The sequence below is a fragment of the Natrix helvetica genome (assembly GCF_964273705.1).
Source record: "Natrix helvetica genome assembly, chromosome: Z".
Classification (NCBI taxonomy): domain Eukaryota; kingdom Metazoa; phylum Chordata; class Lepidosauria; order Squamata; family Natricidae; genus Natrix; species Natrix helvetica.
In genome coordinates this window covers 63,801,799-63,827,978 of record NC_138554.1, presented here as the reverse complement: position 1 = coordinate 63,827,978, position 26,180 = coordinate 63,801,799, and the positions used below count along the sequence as shown (strand labels likewise).

The following is a 26,180-nucleotide window of genomic DNA, read 5'->3' as shown; positions in this document are numbered from 1 at the left end:
TTTCCATCAGTACATTCCAGGCATGAGTTTCATCCCATCAAATTTCCATAATGACAATTATTTCATATCTGCCTTTGTGTACTAGTTCTTCAAGTTTATTCTGTATCCTAAACTGATAGTGTTTGTGTATAGACATTTGAGTCCTTTATTGCTGAACCTGGGTATGCTTCTTATCTCTCCTATTTTATATCTAAGTTGTTCTTCCCATCATTTTCTACCTCATTGTTTGTTTGACTGTCTTCAGGCTTGTGTTTGGCATTGTCCTAAAGATCCTAAAGATTGATCACCCTTCCCCCTCATTTTCGTTTAGGTACAGAAGGCAAGCCAATCCACTAATTAATTGCTCTCACTGTCAGGAAATTTCTCCTTATTCTTTTCTGTCACATAGTATTCCTCATATAAATGTAATAATATAATATAAATATATAAACTTTTTTTTGAAAAATCCTTTTATTTGGATTGTAAAGATGTAAAGTACAGGAAAGTTACTAAACATAGCGAAAGGATTATGTTAACAGTCTAGTAACAATGTTTGGCTCCATATGCCAGACTTCTGTTGCATGGAAGACAATGAGTTCCTTCATGAGAGTTGAATGATCCTGGGCTGCAAACCACTATAATAAAAGAAAGCAAACAAAACAAACAAAAATAATAATGTCATCAAATGTATTACAATTTTCTGCAATCAAATGAAGATTCCAAATTCAAAGCCAGTCAATTGCTTCAAGAAGTCTTGTCTACATGGGATTTTATTCCTAAATTCAGGATTCAGATTCACAAAAATGTTTTAAGAAAAAAATAAAAAAGGAAATAGGAGGCAGAAGTAAATGTAAAAAGTATAAGATAGCCATCATAGGTGAACAAAACTTTGAGAAGATTCCATCAGTTATCTGCAACACATTGTATATAGCTAACATCTCTGCCCCATCCCATCATATTCTAAGATTTATCTTCCATTGTAGGAGTCAGTGTGAATAATTACAGGTACAGAACAACTGGCATTGGATTTGCTGGGCTATTGTATTGTATGAAAACTCATGTTTCACAGCTAGTACCAAAATAAAATATAAATTTTGTAATGTTATAGATCTTCTACTATTGATCATTATGGTTGGATTGGGTTGGTTTATTATGCAGATGTGCTTCCAACATTTTTTATGAACAAAACTATTGAAACATGGTCCTTCAGTGATCTCTCCAGCAATTTAGTGAACTTTAAAGAACTTTATCAAATATAGTAAGACAGGGTCAGGGTCTGCACTGTTCATTTGCTTCCAAGGTTAGGATCTTCTTGAGTCCAAATAGTTCTCAATTTACAGCCATTCATTTAGCGATCATTCAAAGTTACAACAGCATTGGAAAAAGTGACTTACAACTTGTCCTCGCATTTATGACCATCATAGCATTCCTAGAGAGACTTGAGCAAAATTCAGGCACTTGGCAACCAGAATGCAATTTACTATGATTGTGCCATCCCGGGTCATATGAGCAGCACTTGCAATCTTCCCAGCTTGAACTGGGACAATAGCCACATTGCTGCAGCCACTTCACTGCAACCCCCCAGTTGCCCTCAATGCATTGCCACAGCCACCAGGCTTCCAACCCTGGGTCTTCATGTTCTATGGTTGTGGGCCAGCTGCCTGCAGAGCGTGCAACCATAGAGCGTGAGCCCAGAGCGGCCACTGCCGAAAGACTCGGGTTGGAAGCCGCGGAAAAAGCCAGGCTGGGATGGCGGCGGCGGAGGTGCCCTGGCTCCGTAATGAGAGCTGGGCCATGCATTGGGAGGTGGGTGAGCAAGAGCGGAACAGCCACTTGCGCAACCCCTCTCTCCAGCCATGCAGAGAATCATTCACTGGCATTTGGAAGGCGCCAAGCCGCGGGAGCCGGGCGGCGGCAAACAGGCGCTCACGTGGCTTGGCGATACTCCTAGGTCAGTGAATGGCGCTGTGCCCCGCTGCAAAGGGGGTTTGCTGGGTGGCTGCTTGTGAGCGTGGTCGCTTCATGGCTGTTGTGTTGCGCTGCTGTGACAGCGCAAGACAGCCATTCGCCCATCAGGCTGTGCCCAGCTCTTTGGGAGCCCGCTCGCAAGAGAGCAACCACTCGGCAACCCTATTCTTCAGCTAGGCACAGCGCTGCTCACTAACCTAGCTGTATCCCAAAGGCGCCAAGCAACGCAATCACCTTTGCCTCGCCCCAGGTTCCCGTGGCTTGCCACCTTCGGGATACTGCTAGGATGGTGAGCGGCGCTCTGCCTGGCCAGAGGTGGGGGGGGGGTTGTCCAGGGGGCTTATATACGGGGGGAGGGCTTATATTTTTGCTCACCAGAAAAATGTGGCATATATATATGCTGCATTTTTTCTATAAAACTGTATATTTAACACAATATATATATAGGCAAAATCTACATATATATATAGGCAAAATTTACAGCAAAAGCAGTAGTAGCAGCAGCAAAGCCTCATTGTGTTAGCCAGGAATTGAACCCAAGCCTTCCCCATCACAGACTTTACTTTATTTTACTTTACTTTACTTTGGACTTTTATACCGCCCCCTCTCCCAAAAGGGACTCGGGGCGGTGTACAGTCAGATTAAAACACATAAATACATAAAAATACAAACATAGTTAAATACTAAGTGCCTAAAAGAGGAGGTTATAAAAGACTGTACCCAAGTAAAGTAGTTAAAAACAATGCTTAAAAATAACCCCTAAAAAATACCCAAGTAAAATATCTGCCAGGAGGTGAAATAGGACTATGAATGGGCCAAGCCGGCTAAACGGAACAGGTGAGTCTTCAGTTTTTGTCGAAAGGAGCAGAAGTCGGTGGTGGTTCTGATATATTTTGTTCTGACAGACAAAAATTTTATCACTGAACCACCAATCAACTGTTGGGAAAAGTTGGAGGATTGCTTTGATGGAATAAAAAAGGCATGGTTGCTAAACTAGAAAACTGAACTGCAAAATATTCTCTTCTTGCATTTGCTGTATAAGAGTGCTCCACCTGCTCTCTGAATGTGCTTTTTAATGCTTTGAGCTCTGAAAGATTTATTTAATTTATTTTCAGTTCATAAATATTTATTTCTTTATTAAATTTGTAGTCCACCCATCTGCATCTGGGGGGTCTTACATATTATGAAAAGACAAATAAAAAATAATTAATATATTAACGCTATGCAAATTAAAAATTTAAAACTGCACACACACAATAACAAAACTAAGGTACAATTCAAGAACCCCATGACTCTGAGGAAGTGCAGAAGATTCCTTGTCCACCCGCTTGGCACATTTAGGGCCCCTTACTTGATGGGCTGAGTGGTCTTGCATCACTGCTGTTAGGATTCAAAGTTGCCTCACCAGGCACTCATGTATCTCTCTCACACACACATGTAATCTCCCCCCTCCTCAACCCAACTGTTGTCTACCAAACTGCGCAGAGGAGCAAATGGGGTAGCATGGGGAATATGAAGGCTTGTGTGAGCTTCCAGTGAGGTGCAAACCAATCCCAATGGGAGATCATCAAAAGACAGGCGACTTTTGACATTAGGCTATGTGGAAAACGTTCCAAGGCTCTCCTAGGGGACGGGGGGGGGGGGAGATCCCAGCACGTTTTGTTGGAGGGCAGGAGGGGAGGGAGAGAATCAGATGACACATAAAGGAGCACACAGGCCTGGTCCTCCTCCCCCGGTCTCCCCATGGCAGCCTCTGAGTTGTTACACACATGGGGAAGTAGCTGGTGCAAACTCTGCCAGGGAGGAATTTCTTCCCCCCCTCCCTCCACAAAGCAAAGCACCTCCTGTCTGCTGGGAGGGGCAGCCCAATACCCAGCCACAGGTATTCTCCCTGCACTGATGTGTGAAGAATTATCTTGTATGGCTAATTGTCCCATGCAGGATAGCGACCAGGGAAATTTCCCCTACAGTAAATCACCTGATGTGAGGCAGTGAGAGAGGGGACAAGAGATAGAGAAGAGCTAGCGCCGGAGGAATGTTTGGGACATGGAGTCGATGACAGTGCCAAAAGCTCTTTAATTAAAAGAAATTAAAAATGGAAAATGGAAAGAGGAATAAGAAATGTTTAAAACAAAATATCAAACCAAGACAAAGATGGAAACAACAATTTTGGATCATTTTTAATCATAATATACTGATCTGCACTCCTGTTTATCAGGATATACTTCAACTGTCTTTTCTATTTAAAAAAAGGTTTGTTCAGATATAGCCTTTTCAGTTTATTTATAATTTATTAAATTGAAAATCAGACTCTTTATCAGCTGATTCCCTGCTTACTTTCTCTCATATACCTGAACTGAAATTATAAAAATGGAAATTATTAGCTAACAATTTCCATGTATGCCCATACCGGAAAACTATGGGTTAATCTTCAAAGAAAAGAAAATGTAAGCAGAGTATTCATACTCAAATTCATGATTCTTGGTTTCTCACATCAACATTGTTGAATGTAAACTGGTCCTAACCAGTTATTGCAAATATTTGTAGAGTTCTCCATAAAAATTTAGAACTGCAACCAACAAATTAATTGCATCGTATTATTTTAGTTTCCCAGGCAAAAAAACAAGGTATAAAAATGTCTGAGTAGGTAAACTGGTACTTTTGAGATCGATGCTAAAAAGCAAGAATTATTTTTATGTAATGATTAATTGCAACTCAATAGCCTTACAGTAACATAATATTCATTGACACTATTTCAGCCTGACAAGAATAAGCATCAGAATAAGCATCACAAAATATTCTACTTCTATTTACAGGCAAAAACATAACTAACATTAACTTAGGAAGGCTTAAATCTGAGATTTAAGGTAGTTTTAATAAGGTTTAGCCATGGAGCAACTGCTCAATTGCACTCTTACCTAATACATATGGTCACAATATGTACATTTTATTAGCAATAGCAATAGTACTTAGACTTATATATTGCTTCACCGTGCTTTACAGCCTTGCCTAAGCAATTTACAGAGTCAGCATATTGCCCCCAACAATCTGGGTTTTCATTTTACCGACCTTGGAAGGATGGAAGGCTGAGTCAACTTTGAGCCAGTGAGACCCTAACTGTCAAACTGCTGGCAGCCAGTGATCAGTAGACATAGCTTGCCCTGCAATACTGCATTCTAACCACTGCACCATTGCAGCTCTTATTGTGCACATTCCCACTGTCCATGGTTATTTACTTGTGGACCTCTAGTACTTTTCTATGAATGCACACAGAGGAATTGTTTTCAGTTCAGATGTGAAATGTTACAGAGCTTGAGAGTTTTTTTGTAGAAGCCCTGTTCAAGCCACAACATGTCATATAAAAAGGAATATCTCCTCTCAATACTCAATCCAATAATCATCACAGTGAACATCCAAGATTCTAACTTTCAATCCGAATCAGATGAGAGACTGGTTTTCAGAATTCAGATGAAGAATTACAGTTGAAGACCCAGTTCTTTCTCATTTTAATCTCTAAGATTCACATAGATGAATCTACAATCTCACCATGAAGTAGATAGTTTAGGAGAGTATTAAAAACAATATTGCATAAAGACTGCTGACAATCTGAAGAAATGGTTTCTTATTAAATTTGAAGGTTGCAGCCCGGCAAATGTACAAAAGCACACTAGTCAAAAATAAGGCTGATAAAGGCACTATTTGAATATCTCACAAGGACAGGGCAAGAATGTTTCACCAGCTCATAGCACTAATGAATAACTGTTGTCCATTTCTAAAATTATTTCATAATACAGGAAATCAACACTTAATTCTGCCATAAAAGCAATATCTTCAGATTGAAGACCAAACAAAGTATTATATTCAAATGAGACAAACAGAATTAAAAACAGATACTTATATATTGATCTCGAAAGTTCCATGCAAGTTGGAGGCCATTGTTCTTGGCATGGTAAAAACCTAAAACAAAACTTCAAACATACTTGACAAAAGACTTTCATCTCATACATAAGAGAATAAAAAGACATGGAGTCAACTCTCATAGGAGGGAGAAAATATAGGAGTGGCAGAACCTGTGGGCAGATTTTTAAAAAGGATGAACCTAGAATCCCTACATAGCCACAAGTGAACTAAGTCCAACCTCCCTTGAATTCCAAAGACCCCAAATTCCCAACCAGATTCTAACCATTAGATAAGGGTCAATTCAAGAGAGGTAGAACTCAGTTCGTTTGTGGCTATGGAGGGAATCTAGGCTGATTCTTCTTTTAACTCCACCCCAGGTTGGTTGTGCTACTCCTCCTACAGAAAATGAATTCTAAACAATAGCCAGAGGTTATTATCAAAAGAACTCAACTTTCTTTTGTAATAGATGTGACATGAAAGAAACTCTGCCCGATTCCATAAAATTAAAACAGGCACTTCTTTCTAAATAACTGGAATGGATTAATAATTGACAAAAAAGCAATGGTATTAACTGGGTTGGTAGTCCATCCAGAGTGCAGGAAATTGTTCTTGCTCCAGAACAAAATATTTTCTCATTATCTATTGTATTTCCCTGAAATGACCGTTGTCTTACCTGAACGGTCGTTCTCATGGCGCTGCGGAGAGTCCAAGGAAGGGTTAACACAGCCTGTTTGCCCATGGACTGAGTAGATTTTTCCCCTCTGGCCACGCCTCCTTTGCCTCTTCTGGCTCAGTTTTAAAAACGAGGTCTTGTCCGACGAAGACGTCCTCAGCTCACACCTGTGTAAAGATACAATCTCGGAGCTAAACAATTACCCTGGGTGGGTCTTGGACTCTCCGCAGCGCCATGAGAACGACCGTTCAGGTAAGACAATGGTCATTCTCCATAGCGCTGCTTGGAGAGTCCAAGGAAGGGACATGCCCAAGCTATGGTGTCCCAGGGCGGGAAGAAGAGACATTGTCCGGAGCCTCAATAACTTTCTGTAATACTCTACGTCCAAACGAGGCTTCGGCAGAGGCAAAGGAATCGATCTTGTAGTTTCTAATGAAAGCCATGGGAGACGCCCACGTGGCCGCTCTGCAAATGTCCAGAATAGATGCTTGAGTTGCCCAGGCCGTGGTCGTGGCCGCACTTCTGGTGGAGTGTGCCGTTACACGAGGTGGAACCGGCTTGCCCTGAAGGTCATATGTCATCTTAATGCAAGCCCGCAGCCACCGACCTATGGTTGAGGATGACACCTTGCGACCCAGCGAGCCTGGCTGAAAAGACACAAAGAAGGCCTCGGAGTGCCTGATGTCCTTAGTTCGTTTCAGGTAAATGCGGACTGCCCTTCGCACGTCCAATTTGTGCCACCTGCGCTCCTTGGAGTGTTGAGGGCTGGGACAGAAATTCGGGAGGATAACCTCCTGAGACCTGTGAAAATGAGAATTCACCTTCGGCATGAAGGCGGGGTCTAACCGTAGGATGACCCTGTCTGGGTGAATGATGCACAGTTCTTCCTTGGCCGAGAAGGCCGCAATCTCAGATACCCTTCTGGCTGAAGTAATGGCAATGAGGAAGGCAGTCTTAAGAGTCAGATGTCGAAGAGAGACCTTCCTCAAGGGTTCGAAGGGAGCCGCTGTCAATGCTTGCAGGACAAAGGGTAGGTTCCAAGTCGGGTACCTGTGCACCACCTGGGGTCGAATGTTGTAGGCCCCCTTCAAAAAGCTCTTGACCTGAGGATGGTGACTCAGGGATTGAAGTTGGTGTCTGGCTAAGATGGTGGATAATGCAGCAACCTGGCGCCTGAGAGTGGCTGGCGCCAGTCCTTTGTCCAAGCCCTCTTGTAGGAAGTCCAACAACTGAGGGATGGACGCTTCCACACTGTCAATGTCCCGTTGGTTGCACCAGGAAGAAAAGGCAGCCCAAGTCGCGTCGTAAATGCGAGTAGTGGCCGGACGTCTGGAAGCTTGGATAGTTTTAATGACGTTGTCTGAGAGGCTCTGGTCTTTCAGAAGCTGCCCCTCAAGTACCAGACGGCTAACTGCAACCATTGGGGCTCTGGATGGTTGATGGCCCCCTGACGCAAGGATACCTGGTCTGGAGGAATTTTCCACGGTTGTTCCACAGACAGATCGATCAGGTCCGCGAACCAGGATCTCCTGGGCCAATGTGGAGCCACCAGAATGAGCTCCGCCCCCCCCCCCCTTCAGCAGCTTGTAGATCACCTGCGGGATCAGAGGGAGGGGCGGAAACCCGTAAAGAAGTCCTGGAGGCCATTTGGACCTCAGGGCATCCGTCCCCTCCGCTTGTGCTGACTTGTAGCAGGAGAAGAACCGCTGGAGCTGTGTGTTTGTCGCCGTGGCAAACAGGTCGACCTGTGGGAGACCGAACCTCCTTACCACCTGTGCGAACAGGTCCGGATGAAGTTGCCACTCCGAGTTGTCGATGGTCTGACGGCTCAACCAATCCGCACTCACGTTGCTGGTTCCGGAGATGTGATCCGCCCTCAGCGATGCTAAGTGGATCTCTGCCCATCGTCCTATGGCCTCTGCCTCTGACATGAGTTTTTTGGAGTGGGTCCCTCCTTGCCGGTTCACGTGAGCCTTTGTGGCCACATTGTCTGTCAGTAGCAGAACGTGGTGCCCCTTCAGCTGTTCTGCAAATCTCCTCAGCGCAAGCCGGGCCGCCCTGAGTTCTAGCCAATTGATGCTCCGGGCTGCCTCCGCGCTGGACCACCTGCCTTGCGCCAACTGACCTTGGCAATGCGCCCCCCAACCGTAGAGACTGGCGTCGGTCGTTACCACGATCCTGTCGGGTTCTCTGAATAGGCAACCCTTCTCCACTGCTCGAGACTGCCACCAACTCAGAGACCGAGTCACTCTTGGTGGGATGCGAACTTTCCTGGTGGAGTTGCTGATCTTTGCTCTTTGCATAGGAAGCAAGAACCATTGCAGTTCCCTTGCATGAAGCCGTGCCCAGGGAACTATGTTGAGGCAAGAAATCATGATCCCTAAAAGTTGGGATAGCTGCACTACCTGCCAGGACCTGTTCCTGCGACACAACCGGATTCTGCTCCTGAGGTTGCGGATTCTTTCCGGAGACAGGGACACCTGGCAAGATACTGAATCTATTATGGCGCCCAGGTGTTGTATGCGTGTGGCAGGAGTCAAGTTGCTTTTTTCCATGTTTACGGAAAAACCGTGGTCCTGTAAGGTGTGTACTGTGATGTTTACATCTCTCACCGCTTGCTGATGAGTCCTTGAGTGGATGATGATGTCGTCCAGATAGCACTCCAGGCGGACTGGAAGCTTGCGCAGGTGGGCCGCCACAGCTGCAAGAAGCTTCGTGAACGTTCTGGGTGCAGAAGAAAGTCCGAACGGAAGCGCCCTGTATTGGAAGTGCTTTCCGTTGTAACACAAGCGCAGGAACTTCCTGTGTGCGGGATGGATGGGCACATGCAGATACGCCTCCTTGAGATCGATGGAGGTGAGCAGATCCCCTTGTCGCATGCAGCTTAGGATCGACTGAAGAGACTGCATTTTGAAGTGCTTGTAGGCCAGATGTCTGTTTAGGCGCTTCAGATCTAAAATGGCCCTCCACCCCCCTGAACTCTTGGGGACCAGGAAGAGAATGGAGTAGAACCCCCTCCCTTCCTGTTCTGGAGGAACTGACTCTATTGCATTGATCTGCAGAAGATGATCGATTTCTGCCTGCATGAGAGCCCTCTTTACAGGGTTCTTGGATAGTGGGCAGCGAACAAAGGTTCGCGGAGGGAAGGATAGAAACTCCAAGGTTAGACCCCTCCTGATGGTGTTTAAGACCCACTTGTCCGAGGTTGTTTCCTCCCAACGGTCTGCATAGAATTGCAGGCGGCCCCCGATGGGAGGAGACCCCAGACGGTCACTTCCCACGTCTAAACTGACGGTTGTGGGAGCCCCCACGAAAGGGCTTCCGAAAGGACCCTTGATTGGATTGTCTGCCCCTGGAAGAAAAGTTGTTTCGTTCCTGGGACCTGTCAGAGGACTGGTTAAACTGTCTCTGGGAGGAATAGGAAGAGGTGGAGGCCTGGGCACCTTCCTGTGCCCGAAAGGCCTGTTTCCTGAACGAGCCCTGACCTTTCCTGTCATGCTTCCTGAAGGTGGAAGGGAGAATCTTCCTCTTATCCTTAGTCTCAATTAGGAATTTCTCTAGGGAATCCCCAAAGAGGTTGACCCCTTTGAATGGAGCTGCAGCCAGCTTCCACTTCGCCTTCATGTCCGCCTGCCAGTGCCGGAGCCAAAGCAGGCGGCGAGAAGTGATGTTAGACGCTAGTGCCCTGGAGGCGAATTTCGCTGCATGCAGGGATGCATCAGAGGCATATTCCACAGCCGTAATGATCTTGTTAAGATCATGTCGCCAACGAGATTCTTCAGATGGGGGCTGAGATCTGAGTTGGCGCAGCCATAATAGGGATGCCCTCGTAAAGAACGAGGCAGAAGTGGAGGTTTTGATCGCCCAGGCAGCCGCCTGGTGCGTTTTAAGACAAGCCTTTTCTGCCCTCTTATCCTCTGCCTTTAACCCTTCTAATAACTCGGCCAGGAGATTAGAATTAGAGGTCAGAGAGACCACAGGAGCATCCACTTCTGGAGGTTTCAATACATCCTCCAGCCTAGGTTCTAAGGGGTACAGTGATTTGTCTGCGCCACTGGGGTTGGCCAGGGTACCTGGCTGCGCCCATTGGCGTTGGATAACTTCCATGAACATGTCAGGGACTGGTATCAGTTCTGGGTCAGGGGTTGTTTCGCTGAACAGCCCTGCCATGAGGTCTTGGGAAGTAGAGGGGACTTCCTTGTCCTTAGGTTTGGCACCAAGCTCAGTAGAGGCTCTGGCCTTGTGTAAAATGGCCTTGAATAAGGATGGCTTAAAGAGACCAGTGAAGGAGGGCTTGTCTGGAGGCATATCCTCATCCTCCGAGAGAGCAAATTCCTCAGCAGTCTCCTCCTCCCACGTAGACACCTCTGTGGTGATAGAAGTGCCCAGGGAATCGAGGACTCTGGCCCTCTTTTCCCCCAGGGGGCGAACAGGCCTAGAGGCCTTGCCACCCCTGCCTTCCTGTAGCCTCATGGCCTCTACCACACCCTGGGAAATAGCCTGCGTAATGAGATCCCTCATTTCTGCTGACATAGCTGGGCCCTTGTCCTCTACAGGCCTGGATTGGTCATAGGCCTGTCCCCTGGCACCCCTAGGAGGATCTCTCTGATCCTCTGCATGAAAACAACATTGAAAGGAGGGGATATCCTCCCTGACTGAAGAGCTAGGAGAACCTGGGTAACCCAGAGAGGCTGCAGGGGATCCTGACATGGAATCTCTATCACAGAAGGATGGAGATCTATCCCCCATTTCCTCCCCCTGCTCTATCTCCCTCTGAATGGGTGGGGAAGGAACTGGCCCAGCCTCACTTGGTAAGGGTGCAGAGGGAACCTGGGGCCTAGCAGACTTGTCCTTTAGGGAGTCCGGCCCCTTGTCCCCTTGACTTTTGGGGGCCTTGCTCCCAGCTGAAGAGTGGGAAGCTTTCCCCCCAGCGCCCTTGTTTCCCTTTCTCCCTTGGCCTGAGGGATCTGGCCTACTGCGCTTTGCAGATGGCCCTGCCAGCTCCTCCCTTCGCTCCAAACCTTCATCAGCCATCCTTGGTTGATCTTGAGTCGAAGAGGTCGCTGCTGAGGGAAGGGCAGTGGACGCTGGCCCGACGGCTCCAGAAGCGTCTGCAGACTCAGATGGGAGGCTGGATCAGGCACCAGGACACTCCTTGCCGCTTCCCCTTAGGTGGCTGGGGAACTTCAGGCTTGCTGGAGACCCAGGCAAGCCCTCGCAATCCTCCGCGGCTGTCTGATTGAGGCGGAGAGGCTCTGCTGCTTGCTGCTGCTTTCCGGTGGGTAAAATGCTCCAAAAAAAATGGCCGCCGGCTCTTCTGCGCACCAAAAGCCTCACTTAAGGTCCAGGCGCTTCCTATTGGCTGCAGCCGAAAAGCGCGCCAAAGCAGCGCTTTTCAAAATGGCCGCCGCTCTCCCGATCGGCAAAAGACGCCGTTTGGAGAAGCAAGGGCTTTTTTAAAAGCCTCCTCTCCAAAGCGACCAGGGAAACACGGGGATTGCCGTCCTTCCCTGCGCTCGCCAGCAGACGCCGGACAAGCGGCCTCGCTTGTTCCCCCAGCTGCGACTAAGCAGCTGTGGAACCGATCGCTGCCTCAGCCTTACTTTTGGAAATCTTCTTCTTGGTAAAAAATAGAAAAAAAAGGAAAATAAAATGTCAAAATAATAAAATCTGGGGAAAAATCCTAATAACAACTTAATATTAACACATAAAATACTCTAAAAATACTATTGGAGAACCCAGTCTGTTTGCTCAAAGCTGAGAGTTCCCCAAAACTCGTCCTATCGGACGGACTGAGTTTTTAAAACTGAGCCAGAAGAGGCAAAGGAGGCGTGGCCAGAGGGGAAAAATCTATTCAGTCCATGGGCAAACAGGCTGTGTTAACCCTTCCTTGGACTCTCCAAGCAGCGCTATGGAGAACAGCATGTTTTCAGTTCTAAACTAAGAGTATATTGTAAAATCTACAACATCCTTTCAGATAGCAATTGTTTAATCTAATGCAACCCGAATTTATGGAATTGATCAACAATAAGCTGACCGTAGAAGTATCAAGGCTTTGGGGAAGAAAAATGGTTTAAAATTCTCAAATGAAAGATTTCTGCTAAAGTAAAAGAGCCCTTTATTCATCTTGTGCATTTGAATTATGCTGAATTATCAGCCACTAAATTTTTCCCATTCTTCTCCAAGTTAATATTTTGTCCTTTTTCACAATTTAAGTTTAGTTTGGTCCATGGCCAAACTGTTTTATTTTTGGCCAAGGTTACACTTTTTTCTTCTGTATATGTTGCACCAAAGGTTACTATTTAATATTTTAATTTATTGTGTGAATAAATTAATTTGATTCAGGTAAGATGTTTATGTGAATGGTTGTTATTTCTTCCCTAATACCTCTAGTTAATAGACACTTTTCATAATAATTTGTTGTATTTGTTTTTGAAAAAGAAAAGCTATAAAGAAGGAACTATTTTTTTTAAAAGCATATTTTTTTTAAAAAAAAGTTGTGCTTTTAAAAACATAGTATGAAGAGTGTGTTGTAAAATCTGTGGATTGGAGTCAAGTGTCTAATCTCAAAGCACTGGAACCTGTCATGGATTAGGAGCAGAACATACAGAGTGACAAACAATATTAATCCGCTGCTTTGCAATATTGTAATTTGGACATGGAAAGCTTCAATGTTCTATTGCTTTTATCAACAAGAAGAAAAAGGGTAAGGTTTTCACCACAAGGAAGATTCAACTCATAACCAAGATAAACTTATATTTTCTGATTCAGAGATATAACACTAGACACATACAGTTTTCATCCAATAGTATTAAGCTTTCTCCCTTTTAATTCAGTAGCATTTGGTACAAGGAAGACATCTCCAAATATAGAGTGATTGCAGAATGTCTACCTATTGAAATCAGAACTGCATTACAAACTCAAGAAAGCACAAGTAGTCTTTTAAACTTTGCTGTCACAAAAGGCATCCCTAAGAACTCTTAACTCCAATTCCTTAGAGTAATTATCATCTATTCTAGAAAAGATAGGTACAAGCCAATATATTAATCATAATAGTAAATCACAATATTTTGATTTAAATTTGATTTATACTAAGACCAAATCCATTTCTCTCAGTCACAACGAACAAATGCCAACAAGTTAGTCTATCATAGTAACCAACTCATTTGCAGTTACATTCCATTTTCAAGATATTCACCATAAACTATGCAACCAAACCATAAGAAATAATAACCAAATTTATCACAAGCAATAAATATACCAACTGTTGTAATAAAAAGTTAAGCAGATAATTCCTCTAAAAATATATTTTAGTCTGTATTTATAATCCTGGAAATTGTTATGCTTCCAACCTACCACAACAATTAGGGCAATCTGGATGTAGTAGAGAATTGATTCCATAACCTGGAAAACAGCGATTAATCCACACCATTTGCAGAGTGCCTTCAATGTAGTATATTTCAGGTAGTGGTGCTGTTCTTTTTCCAAGAACTTCAACTTGTTGGCTAAAGAATTTCTCTATTAGGTCTTTTGCCTGAAGTAAAAAGAAATTACTCTCTTGATAAAGATAAAAATCAGCAATTTTCTTATTTATTTATTTTCTTACCAGTACTTATATAAAAAATACAAACTCTATCAATAACATTAACTGTTTATTCTTGGCTAATGTATTTATTGCAATATACAACGAATAAATATTCTTATACATGACTAGAGAATGACTGTGACATGCTGGTTCAGTGCACTAAAAACTAAATTTTAAGAAAAATGATTGAAGGAGTTATGTTTGTTCACCCTTAAGTAAAGATGACTGTTGTGTGTGTTTGGAAGGGAGAGACATAAAAGCACTCTTTAAACACTTGAAAGGATATCAAAGAAATTTGTCCTTTCTCATTCCAGAATGCAGTATATATAATACTGAATATAAATTGCAGGGAATATTAAAAAAACTTTCTACCTAAAGCATTTTTACAAAATAAATGCCCGAAGATGTGGTAGACACATTGGATGTGTTTAAGAAGAAGCTAAACAGCCATGTTTTCTGATGTTTTAATTTAGGCTCCTACAATGAGTAGCAGTTTGGATTGAATGACCTAACTGGCCCATTCAAACTTCTTGATTCTGTTACAGGAGTCTTCGTGTCAAGATAGTAAATGTTTATGATGGTTCAGACAGATTCTTAACCTTAGCTCCAATTATGAAAACTGATGAACCAAAATTCTTAGTTTGGCCTACTATTCAAATAGCTAAAGATAAAGGTTCCCCTCGCACATATGTGCTAGTCATTCCCAACTCTAGGGGGCAGTGCTCATCTCCTTTTCAAAGCCGAAGAGCCAGCGCTGTCCAAAGATGTCTCTGTGGTCATGTTGCCGGCATGACTAAACGCCGAAGGCGCATGGAACGTTGTTATCTTCCCACCAAAGGTGGTCCCTAGTTTTCTACTTGAATTTTTAATTGCTTTCGAATTGCTAGGTTGGCAGAAGCTGGGAAAAGTAACAGGAGCTCACTCTGTTATGCGGCACTAGGGATTTGAACCACCTTTGCTGACCTTTCTGATCCACAAGCTCAGCATCTTAGCCACTGAGCCACAGCATTCAAATAGCTACAGACAACCAAAAGTGAGGATAATTAAATACACCTCTCCAATTACTTGATGCCATCAAATTTCTCCAGATTTCTCCTTCAATTTCTTTTCTTTCAGAGGGTGGATACATGTTTTATAAGAACTAAATGGAAAAAATATACTCAAATTATTCTTCTTGCCTTAGTACTTTTTTCCCTCCTGGTTTCCATAAAAGATAATCTCCTAAAATGACTAGCGCAGCGGCCCCCAATCTTTTGAACACCAGGAACCGGTTCCATGGTGAGAGGTTTTTCCGCGGACCGCAGGGGCATGCTGCCTGCAATCCGCTTATGCGGTGTCACTTGGTTGTGCAGCCTGGTTTCTGGCATGCCTCGGCCTGGTGCCGGTTCATTGATTGGAGGTTGGAGACCCCTGGTCTAGGGCGAGACATGTAAGATTATTTATCTATAAAGAATCATACGACTGGGAAGGACTTTGGAGATCTTCTAATCCAACACTAGGCTGCGAAACTCTTATCTGTAGGCAGAATTCTTTATACAATCTTTGATTAATGAATATCCAATTTTTCTTGAAAGTGTCTCTTTAAGAAGCTTCTACCCATTGTTCTTTGTCCTGCCCTCAGATGCTCTGAAAAATAAATTGATCAACTTTTCTTTGTGAAGCCCCTCAAATACTGGAAGATACCTATGTCATCCCAATTGTCTGGTCTGCAAGCTTCAGCACTTTGGACCATGCTTTTGCCAGAAACCTGACATCAAAGGACAGGAGTGGGGGGACTATGGAATGTGGGTTACAGCCAGGGTGAGAATAGAAGGAAGGAGGCAGGAGAGAGGTGAGAACGACATAGGTGAGAATAATCAGGTGCTTATATCAGTTTGTTCCAAACTTCAAGGACAACCTAAGAATGAGTGAATAGACTGCCCATTATAAAATGGTTCCCAAAACATCCAAATGCCTTGCTATTGGACACTGGTGATTAGCTCAAGGAAGGTAGACCAGGGTGGAAGGAAAAATCTCATGATTTGTGCCAGAATTCTTCAGATCACACATTACTTGCCTTGCAATCATTCTATTGTAGTAAAAGTACCTATGACTTTACCAAATGGAGTTTCGGGTCATTCTTTCCTAGCGTTAGATTTGGGGCAGGTCTGACATTAGGTGGGATCTGCAAAATTGGTCCCCCTCTACCATGGTACTGTACACACAATGTCAGCTCACAACAGTGAACAGGAGGAAGAAGAAACCTTGGCTGAAGCAGCAGCAAGATCCCAAAATAAAAGAGATCCTCCTGAGTACCTTGTGGAATTTGAATCCTGTGACAAACAGCTAAAGCCCATGTTGTCCCTAGGCATCGGAATAAAAGAAGACTGGGAGTAGAAGCCTTCTGGGGTCAACTTCCAAATGGCCAGTCATGGAAGCTGCAGCAGAGAACCCAAGGAAGAGATCATGGCACCTGATGAGCTCAATCACAAAGGTGTGCTATTCGAATAGGCACTCAATTTCCTTAGAGGGGCTTTCTGCAGCCTCAAGGCGCAGAAGGCCCTGGCCCAGATGGGTGCTTTGGCGCTCTTGCCAGTGACGGCCCACATGGACAACAAACCAGCTGTGCTCCCCTCTGTGGCTGCACCTCCTCTGATAGTTGCAGCCCAAGACCCAACACCTCAGCCACAGCTGCTCTGCCCCCGGCAGCTCAGCAGCCTCAAGCCCAATGGACTGCCACACCAAGGAGTTTACATTTTGTTTTAAAGCACATCCCAGGGGGGAGGAACTTTATAGCTAACGCCCTCTCCCACATGCCCCAGTACAAATGCGAATGGGAGCAGGTAGTGGCCACAAGAATTCAAGAGATGGCTCTGAAATGGATAGAGGCCATGAAGTTCACACATACCCACTGAGAGTGCGGGAACTCCAAACAAGGATCCAAAAAGCATGGGCAAGAGCAGATGGTGATCCCTTGGTAAGTCACTCTGTGATACTAGTGAATGTACCAGTAGAACTAGTGGCTCCCTTATCAGGGCACATGAGAAGCTGGTGACCCTTCTGGACTCAGGCTGCACGAGGTACCTAGTCATCCCTGCCTTAGTGGAAGAAATGGGCTTGCACCTGAGGCAACCAGCTGAATGGGTTAGTGGCTGGGGAAGCTTCAGCCATATTCGTCACCAACCAATAGAAATGAGGATGGGAGAGCACATAGATATTTTAAGCTTTATTGTTGTATCTGGCATGGAAAGGCTAGGATTAACATGGCTTCAAAAGTGGAAAGTCTATGTGAATTGGAGGAAGTGGCTCTTAAAGATCTGACAGTGGGAACCCAAGGGAAATCCCAGGGGAAGAATGCCCAAACATGGAAGGAGAGAAGCTACAGTGAAATTCAGAGGGGAAGTGGGGGCAGAAGGGAAGGAGAGACCCAAAGTCAAGCCCCAAATTCCAAAAGAGTATTGACATCTATGGGCCGTATTTAGTGAAAAGGGCTCAGGCAAACTACCATCACCACAACCCCATAGACAGTTCTATAGAAAAACTGCCAGGGGCTATACTACCTAAGCCTAAACTATATTCAAAGACTCCAAAGGAGCTTGATGAGTTCCAGGCTTTTATTGACAAAAACTTAAAACAAGGCTTTATACAGCCAGCTAGACCATGAGTGGTGGCACCAGTACCTTTCCAAGAAGGATGGGCCCTTCATCTCTGTGTGGAATATTGAAGGTTAAATGCAGTATGCGTGGAAGACTTTTATCTCTTGCCACTTATGTGGGACATGCTAGCTCATCTGGCCAAAGGGAAATGCTTTTTTACTAAACTGGACCTCCAGGAGACTTACTATTGAGTCAGAATCAAAGAAGGGGATGAATGAAAAACAGCTTTTAACTGCCCAGTTGGATGTTTTAAATTCCAAATACTTCCATTTGACCTGCAAGGCGCACTCACTGTATTTATGCCGTTAATTAACAAAATGCTGCACGAACGTTTATTCAAAAGCGTCCTACTGTACTTAGATAACATTCTGATCTACACGGAAACCTGGTTAAGCAAGTGAAGCTGATGCAAGCCATGTTAAAAAAGCTGCAAGCTTTCAAACTGTATGCTAACCTATCAAAAAGTGAATTCCATCACAGCAAAATTGACTATCTAGGGTACTGCATCTCCCACAAGAGGATCAAAATGGACTCTGAAAAAGTCCAAGCAGTTTTTGGGCCTGTCATTGCACCAGAAACAAATGTCAGAGTTTGCTAAGGTTTGCCAATTTTACCGCCAATTCATTCCCACATTCATACAAACAACCCTATCTATGACATCTAACCAATCTCTTAAATGGTCAGTGGAATGTTGAGCCACTTTTGAAAACCTCAAACACTTGTTTGCAGCTGAGCCTGTGCTAAAACACTGCAATCACACCTCCCCATTCGTCATTTAGGCAGACACCAGTGACATGGCAGTGGGGGCTGTGCTGCTAAGAAAGATGATCCAGGAATCCTCCAGCCTTGTGTCTATACTCCCAAAAACTTACTGGAAGAGAGTGCAGGTGGTCAGTATGGGAGAAAGAGACATACACAGTCTGGTGGAGGCATTTCTTAGAAGGCAGCAAAATCCCATTTGAGGTTTGAACTGATCATAAGAATCTAGAGGCATCAAAGACCCACAGGAGACTATCACTTAAACAGGTCTGGTGGGCGCAATACTTTAATCAATTAAAGTTTACATTATGATACCTCCCTAGAGGGAAAACATCCTGGCAAATGCTGTCCCAGTACAATAGTGAAAAGAAAGAACTAGTCAGAGCAGTGATTCCCTAAAAACAACTAGCAGGAATTCTCTTCTGGCAAAAAACTTGCTCACTTCCTTAAAAGAGATCTAAGCTCAAACCCTTGATTTAGGGACCATGAAGCAGAATGCACAATGCTTGATGGACTTGCATGGATTATGTGCAAACTATATGGCCCTCGAAAGCCAACACATAACAGTGTTTCAAAAGTGCCATGACACTAAAACGGTGAGTCATTTTGGGTTCATAAAAAATTTAAACCTGGTAAAGTGTCAATTCTGATGGCCATCTTGAAAAAAAAAAACATTGAAAGCTATATAGCCAGCTGCCCCATGTGTGCCTCAGCAAAATAGTGCCAGGGAAAAAAACAAGGACTCATCCAACCAGTAGTTAAACCCCAAGTCTCATGGAAAGAAATATCCATGGACATTACGGTCAAACACCCTGAAAGTGCTGGCAATAATATCATTTGGGTCATAATCAACCTTTTCTCTAAACAAATGCACTTTATGCCCAGTCACAAAATCTATTCAGGTGCATGTTTGTTAAACTGTTTATTCAGCACATATATTGCTTACATGGTGTTCCTGAATGCATTATCTCACATCGGGGAGTTTAATTTACCTCTCGGTTCTAGCAAGAGTTCCTTAAACTCTTGGGAACCTCCCAGGGACTTAGCTCCTGTCATCATTCAGAAACTAATGGATCCTCTGAATGTACAAATTCTGTATTAGACAAATACCTCAGGTGCTATATCAATTAGCAACAAGACAATTGGGTCGATTTGCTTCCCTTTGCAGAAGTAGCCTATAACAATTCCTTTGACAGCAGCACCAGCTTTGAGCCATTCAAAGTGGCTTCAGGCCAAGACATTGTAGCCATGCCCAAATTACCTCAATCTCAACCTAACATAACCTCCCTGGCAGAATGGGTGACCCAACTTCAAAACCCCTGGCCTGTGGTTCATAAACATTAGCTGACACGCAGTAGGCACACACAACTGGACAAAAATTGCTCTCCACCAAAAGAATTTAAAATAAGAAATCTAGTCTACCTATCCACTAAGTATCTTCAATCAACACAGCCATCCCAAAAACCGGATCCTGAATACATGATAAATGTATTTAATATCCAACTAGAATTGGCAAAATCGCTAAGGTGAATTCACCTGGTATTTCATTGCAACCTGCTTAAGCCTGCAAGCAGTTCTACTGAACCACCACCTCCATCTCCTATTCTTATTGAAGGTGAACAATATTTTTGAGGTTAAGGACATTCTGGACTCTTGCACACATGAGTGAAACTGAATATGTAGGTGCCTACCATGTGAATGCTAAAAAAATTCCACTCCAAATACCTGGACAAACCAGGCTGATGCCTATATTCCTTTCTCCCCCCCCCCCCTCCCTTTGTCTCTTTTTCTTTTCCAGGACTAACATCTCTGTTCAGGGGGAAAGAATGTCAGGTCTGCCATCTTCAGCAACTCGGACCATGCTTCTGCCTGAATTCTGATATCAAAGGACAGGGGGGAAAGGGGATTTGGAATGTAGGTTACAGCCGGGGTGAAAACAGAAGGAAGGAGGCAGGAGAGGGGGACAAATTGACAGTGATGAGTATAACCACTTGTGCTTGTGCCAGTTTACTCCAGACTTCAAGGACAACTGGTCTGAAAATGAGCAGATTGACTGCCCACCGTCAAACAGTTCCCAAAACACCCAAATGACTTGCTATTGGACACTGGTGACTGACTCAAAGGAGGCAGAGGATGGAAGGAAAAAATCTGTTTCTTTGGGCAGAATTCTTCAGATCCCACCTTACGTGCCCTGCAACCCTTCTATCATAGTAAAAATACCTATTACTTCAACCAAATGGAGTCTGGGGTCGTTCTTTCCTAGAATTAGATTTGGGGCAGGTCTGACACCAATCCTCCTCTTCATTAGACTAGACCAGTGATGATTAACCTTTTGGTGCCAAGTGTCCAAAATGTGTGCGTGCAAATGCACATGCGCTTGCCCCATCCCCAAAATGCAATGCAAATGCCCCCTGCGCATGCGCCCCACCCATGTCCACATGTTCCCTGTTCATTCCTCCCCCGAGCATGCACCCTACGCTCCTGGGCCCCATTTTGGCTTCCAGGTTGGTACAGGTTTTTCAGGCCCAGAACGGGATGAGGAAAGGCCTGACAATCTCCAGTTTCTCCCACACAGCGCGTCCTAGCTTCCTCCTGCATCTCTGCCTCCCATGCCTTCCACAATCTTTGCAGTTTCTCCCCCCAGCACATCCTAACTTCCTCCTGCATTCCTGCCGCCTGTGCCTTCCTCGATCTTTTCAGTTTGTCCCCCCAGCGCGCCTTAGTTTTCTCTTCCATTCCTGTCTTGGAGAGGCACCTCTGAAGGGTGGAACCAGCAGAGATGGGGAAAGGCATGGGCAGTAGTAATGCAGGAGAAAAAAAGGCCTGCTGGGAGCGGGGGAGAGAAAGGTAAGGCATGCTGGGGGGGAACTGCAGAGATCAGGGACGGCCCTGCCCCCATGCATGTGCAGCAGAAACCTGAAGACCAGCTGGCTAGCATGCGCAGTGGAACTGGGCTGTGGCAACAGCTGCCGTGCCCACAGAGGGCTCTGTGTGCCACCTGAGACACGTGTGCCAAAGGTTCACCATCATGGGACTAGACATACTTATTTTCCTTAATCATTTATCATACAGTTAAGCGGTACCTCCAGATCGCTTGACAACTTTGATGCTCTTCTCTGTACTCTTTTTAGGGTCTCATCATCTTTTTTATTGTGACGACCAGAACTGGAAATAGTATACCAAGTGTGGCCTCAATAGTGCAACATAGAGCAGTATTATCACTTTTTGTGATTGTGGTTCTATCCCTCTATTGGTGTAACCTAAGACTGCATTGGCTTTTTTGGCAGCTGTAGCACAGTTACCTCATGCTCAAGTGGTAGTCCTCTAGGATATCTAAATCTCTCTCACAGTTAATACTGTTGATCCAGGTACTGCCTACTGCATTTGTTTTTTCAGGACCTTACTCTTCTCAAAACTGAACTGCATCTTAGGGCCTATTGCTAAAATCTGTCAAGCTCCTTCTGAATCTTCAGTCTATCTTCTAAACTATTAGCAATTCCCCTCAGATTATTGTCGTATGCAAATTTAATGACTCCTCCTTCTATCCTCTCATCTACATCATTTATGAAGATATTAAAGAACACTGGATCCAAGATAGAACCTTGAGGAATCCTACTGCTTCCCGCCACATAGATGTAATTCCATTGAAGACCAGATGTGCAATTGTGATTGGTGAGCCTTGTGAAACTTTCTGATGTTGATACTATCTATCACATATTGTTCCATCTTACTAAGAAATAAGTTGTCAAATGCCTTACACTTATAATATACTTACACCATGGGTGGGTTCCGGCCAGCTTTACTGCCGTTTTGCTCGTGCATGCATTGAATGCCCACTGTGCACGCATGCACAATTCAATTAAAATTGTTCTGCGCATGCACAAAACTTAAAAACAAGATGGCACCAACAGCGCCACCTGGTTCGGTGGCATGGCAGGCCTGGGTCGCTGCCAGTCCCAGTGACTCGTGCCCCCAAACCACTACCGGTTTAGCCAAACCTCTGAAACCCCATAATTCATAAGTATACCATAAGTACAGCATTTAGTATACCATATCCACAGCATTTCCCTGGTCCACTTCTTTAATCCTTTATTAAAGAAGGAAAACAATGTATTCTGGGCAGCACAGATTAAAAAGGCAGTAGTAATTGGGAAACTGAATGAACATGTATTTTTGGGCTTACATTTAAGTCCAAAATGAAGAATATTTACATTTCTTCTGTTTTCCCCTTTTCCCTTCTTACAAGGATAAGTATTCTATGTTAACAATGGAAAGATCTGAATATACTAAAGCAGAATTTTATATTATTTTATTAATGGATCCCCACAATTTTCACAGAACAAACCAACAGAAACCATCACCAAGTTGGAACAAATTTTATCCACTTTGTATACTGATCACTGTTTTTGAAATGAGGCTAATTTTTTAGTATTGTTATTAATTGATTTAATTTGACAAAACTTAAGGAACTGAACTTGCTGCATGAACCTCTTTTATTTCATCCCATATTCTTTGATAATAAACTACATTCTCATTCTTTTTAACTCAAGCTTTATTTTACAACTACACAAAAAGAATATTAAAGCTATTCATTTACTTTTTGAAAGATAAACAAGAAACAAGTGCATTCTTATGAATTTCATTTCTTTTCTGAAATATTTATATTACCTTTCGTAATCTTCTTGATACATCACATACACTGCTCGAACACACACTTTTGCCTTTTACTGCTTCTAGAGAAGAAACTGTAAAAATGTTCAGCTATACGAGGGAAACTATACAAGATAAAAAGTCTCATTTTCTAAAGGAACTAGTAAGTGAACTTTAACTCCTGGACTAGATACCCATATTGTTTCCTTGGCAATATTTGGTAAGTAATATGTCAATGGAATTTTCCAAGGTATTTTTCAACATCTCACATTACTCTGCAGTACTAGATTTTCTATAAGTCCCCCATCTAAATACTAATTTGATCCATGCCACTTAAAATTTTAGACATCTGTCAAGGTCACTAAGGTGTTCTCAGCCACTATGGCATCTATTTAACAGTGAATTTTTAAATAATTGATTAATGAATTTAATCCTCTTACACATATCACCAAATTTTACTTTTATACTCTGTATATGTAAATGATGCAATTAACAATCTATTTTAGAGTATATGATGTAGTTAGACCTCTGACATAGAATTCATAAATTAGAAGTCAAAGTTTTTAAGTTGAATATCAAGACCTCTTTTTAAAGAAGAGTTTTGTTGTCCAAAATGTGTTGTAGCACATGGTATTGGTCTAAACAGACCAATGATGTGACTTGATATGATACAAAGGAGTAAGTTTTAAACTGAAAGAAGAGAATGTGTAGTTATATAAAGACCACAAAATATATTTACTGCTTATGTGAACAATCATATTTGTCATCATTGTCACAGTTTTATTACCCCACAAAATCAGATTTCCTGGATGGGTCAAGTATATTTTTTCAAGGACTTAAATGCTGTTATTAGACTTAAATAGAACCTCTGCCAATAATTAGGATCACTTGTATTTCAACTCCAGGCTCTCAAAGCTTATACTTTTAAAAAGTTTATTTACCAACTTATTTCCTTGCAACCTTCAAATTTAACAGATTTGAGGATGGACTTTAATCCACAGAAGTTTATGTCACAATAAATATGAGTTAATGGCTTACAATATGGTCAATAATAAATCTGTGCATATAACTGTTCATTGTCTTCTTAATTCATCAACATTTTAGAGAACTACTGTTCCATTATTAAGTATTACCGAATTATGTTTTATTATTAAAAATATCTACAAAGGCAAAGAAAACTGAGTAACAGGGATCTACTGAAATCATTATTTCATTAATGATACCTTCCTAAAATATAATTAAAATGACTGGTCATTTACTAAATCAGCAATCTGTCAAAATTATTTCGTTATACATTATTAATTAACATCTCAATTACTTTTTATGTAACTTCTCTCAGATACACCTTTAATACAAAAATAGTTTTCAACACATCATGAAAAACATGCCTCCATGAACTAAGACTTCAAACTAGTCTTACCTTTAAAAGTGAAGAATAGCTCGTTTTGCATTCCAGCTCTCTGCATTTTTACATGATGGCATTCAGACTTTTGTAATGAAACCTCACAGGCTAGCTCCACAACAAGCTTGGCCAATATCTGAAGCAGCTTCTTTTCAAAAGAATTATTATAGATACTATTGCAGGGAGCTGAATGATACCGTGCTGTAAACTCATAGTAAAAGTTAGGATCAGAATAAGCTGCAGGGGAAAAAAGTTTAGATTCAAAACAAAAGCTAGATACCAAGATTTAAAACTACTTAATTTATTTTTTAAACAAGAATTGCACTAAAAGAGAAAAAATACAATCCCCTAGAATATTACAATCAAGAACTAAGCTGCTACTTTAGGTATACTCAAGTAGTTGGAATTCTTTTTCTTTTGAAGAGCAGATAAAATTTTATCCAACTTCTGTCAAAATACTGTTTGTTCATTGTTCAAGAATCACAACAGTAAAGAATTTTTGATTACAAATAACTCATGCATTTTTGAAGTTGAGATCTAGACATTTAAAATTTTTTAAGAATGGCCTATGTTGCTGAAATCCATGGCCAAAAATGAGCGTTTCCACCACTTCCCATATTATGAGAGAACCTGATATTCAGTACCCTAGCCATTGAAAATATTTATTGTATTTTATTGAACTATCAACTATTATATTCATCCACTAGGCTTCAATATTGGAAATAACAGCCCATTGAGACAGTGGTGAAATTCAATTTTTTTTTACTACCGGTTCTGTGGGCGTGGCTTGGTGGGCATGGCAGGGGAAAGATACTGCAAAATCCCCATTCCCTCCCCACTCCAGGGAGAAAGATATTGAAAAATCTCCATTCCCACCCACTCTGGGACCAGCCAAAGGTGGTATTTTCAGAAACGTTACAGTATTTTGCTTCAATCTGTAATTGTGTTACAATGTTCTTCTCTTTCAACTGTAATTGTTAATTTCATCTAGTGGCCAATTTTTACACAGCAAATTCAAGTATTTTCACAGACACTGAAGAACAGTATAAATAATAAATAATGCCTGATTTAGCTTATCCATGTATTTCTTCTAAGCAATGTTTTACCAGAACCCAAGAAATTAAAAATTGCCCCCACTTTCAAAAATTGCTTCTAAAAAAATGGCTCAATGAGCATAGATGCTCTAATTTCCCAAAATGATGCTCTAATTTCCCAAAAAGAAAGATCTATTTAATTGTTCTGTTGCAGAGGAGCTTAATTTCACTGTAATCCCCAATAGCAGCTAATATTTCTAAGGTTATCAACTGGCCAAAAATAAAGTAAACGTAAAAAGAATTATTTTACTCCACTAATCATTGCCAACTATAGAGAGTGCTCATCTCCGTTTCAAGACCATTGAACTAGTGCTGTTGGAAGACATTTCTACAGTCATGTGGCCCTCATTATATAATGGAGATCTGAAACGGTATAGGGTTTCCTGCCTAGGCAGGGGGTTGGACTAGAAGACCTCCAAGGTCCCTTCCAACTCTACTATTGTATTGTATTGTATTGTATTGTATCTGTTTCCTTCCCACCAAAGTGGTTCCTATTTATCTACTCATATTTGTATGCTTTCAAACTAGGTTGAAA

General features: G+C 42.7%; 2 protein-coding genes across 3 annotated transcripts in view; one reads left to right on the top strand and one right to left on the bottom strand.

Annotated features, from left to right (window-relative positions):
* VWC2 (von Willebrand factor C domain containing 2) overlaps positions 1 to 20,688 on the top strand; it is a 90,447-nt gene extending 69,759 nt beyond the window's left edge. Inside the window, exon 4 of the mRNA XM_081931903.1 lies at positions 20,298 to 20,688. Within this exon, the coding sequence (XP_081788029.1) occupies positions 20,298 to 20,590 (293 nt within the window). The 3' untranslated portion in view covers positions 20,591 to 20,688. The remainder of the gene's footprint in view (positions 1 to 20,297) is intronic.
* Positions 329 to 26,180, bottom strand: part of ZPBP (zona pellucida binding protein) — a 65,698-nt gene continuing 39,846 nt past the window's right edge. The window contains exons 5-8 of one of the 2 annotated variants that reach the window (XM_081931905.1): positions 24,570 to 24,788; positions 23,168 to 23,244; positions 13,877 to 14,054; positions 329 to 614 (exon numbers count right to left, since the gene is read on the bottom strand). In XM_081931905.1, the coding sequence (XP_081788031.1) occupies positions 520 to 614; positions 13,877 to 14,054; positions 23,168 to 23,244; positions 24,570 to 24,788 (569 nt within the window). In that variant the 3' untranslated portion in view covers positions 329 to 519. The remainder of the gene's footprint in view (positions 615 to 13,876; positions 14,055 to 23,167; positions 23,245 to 24,569; positions 24,789 to 26,180) is intronic. The other variant, XM_081931906.1, reaches the window with a different exon arrangement.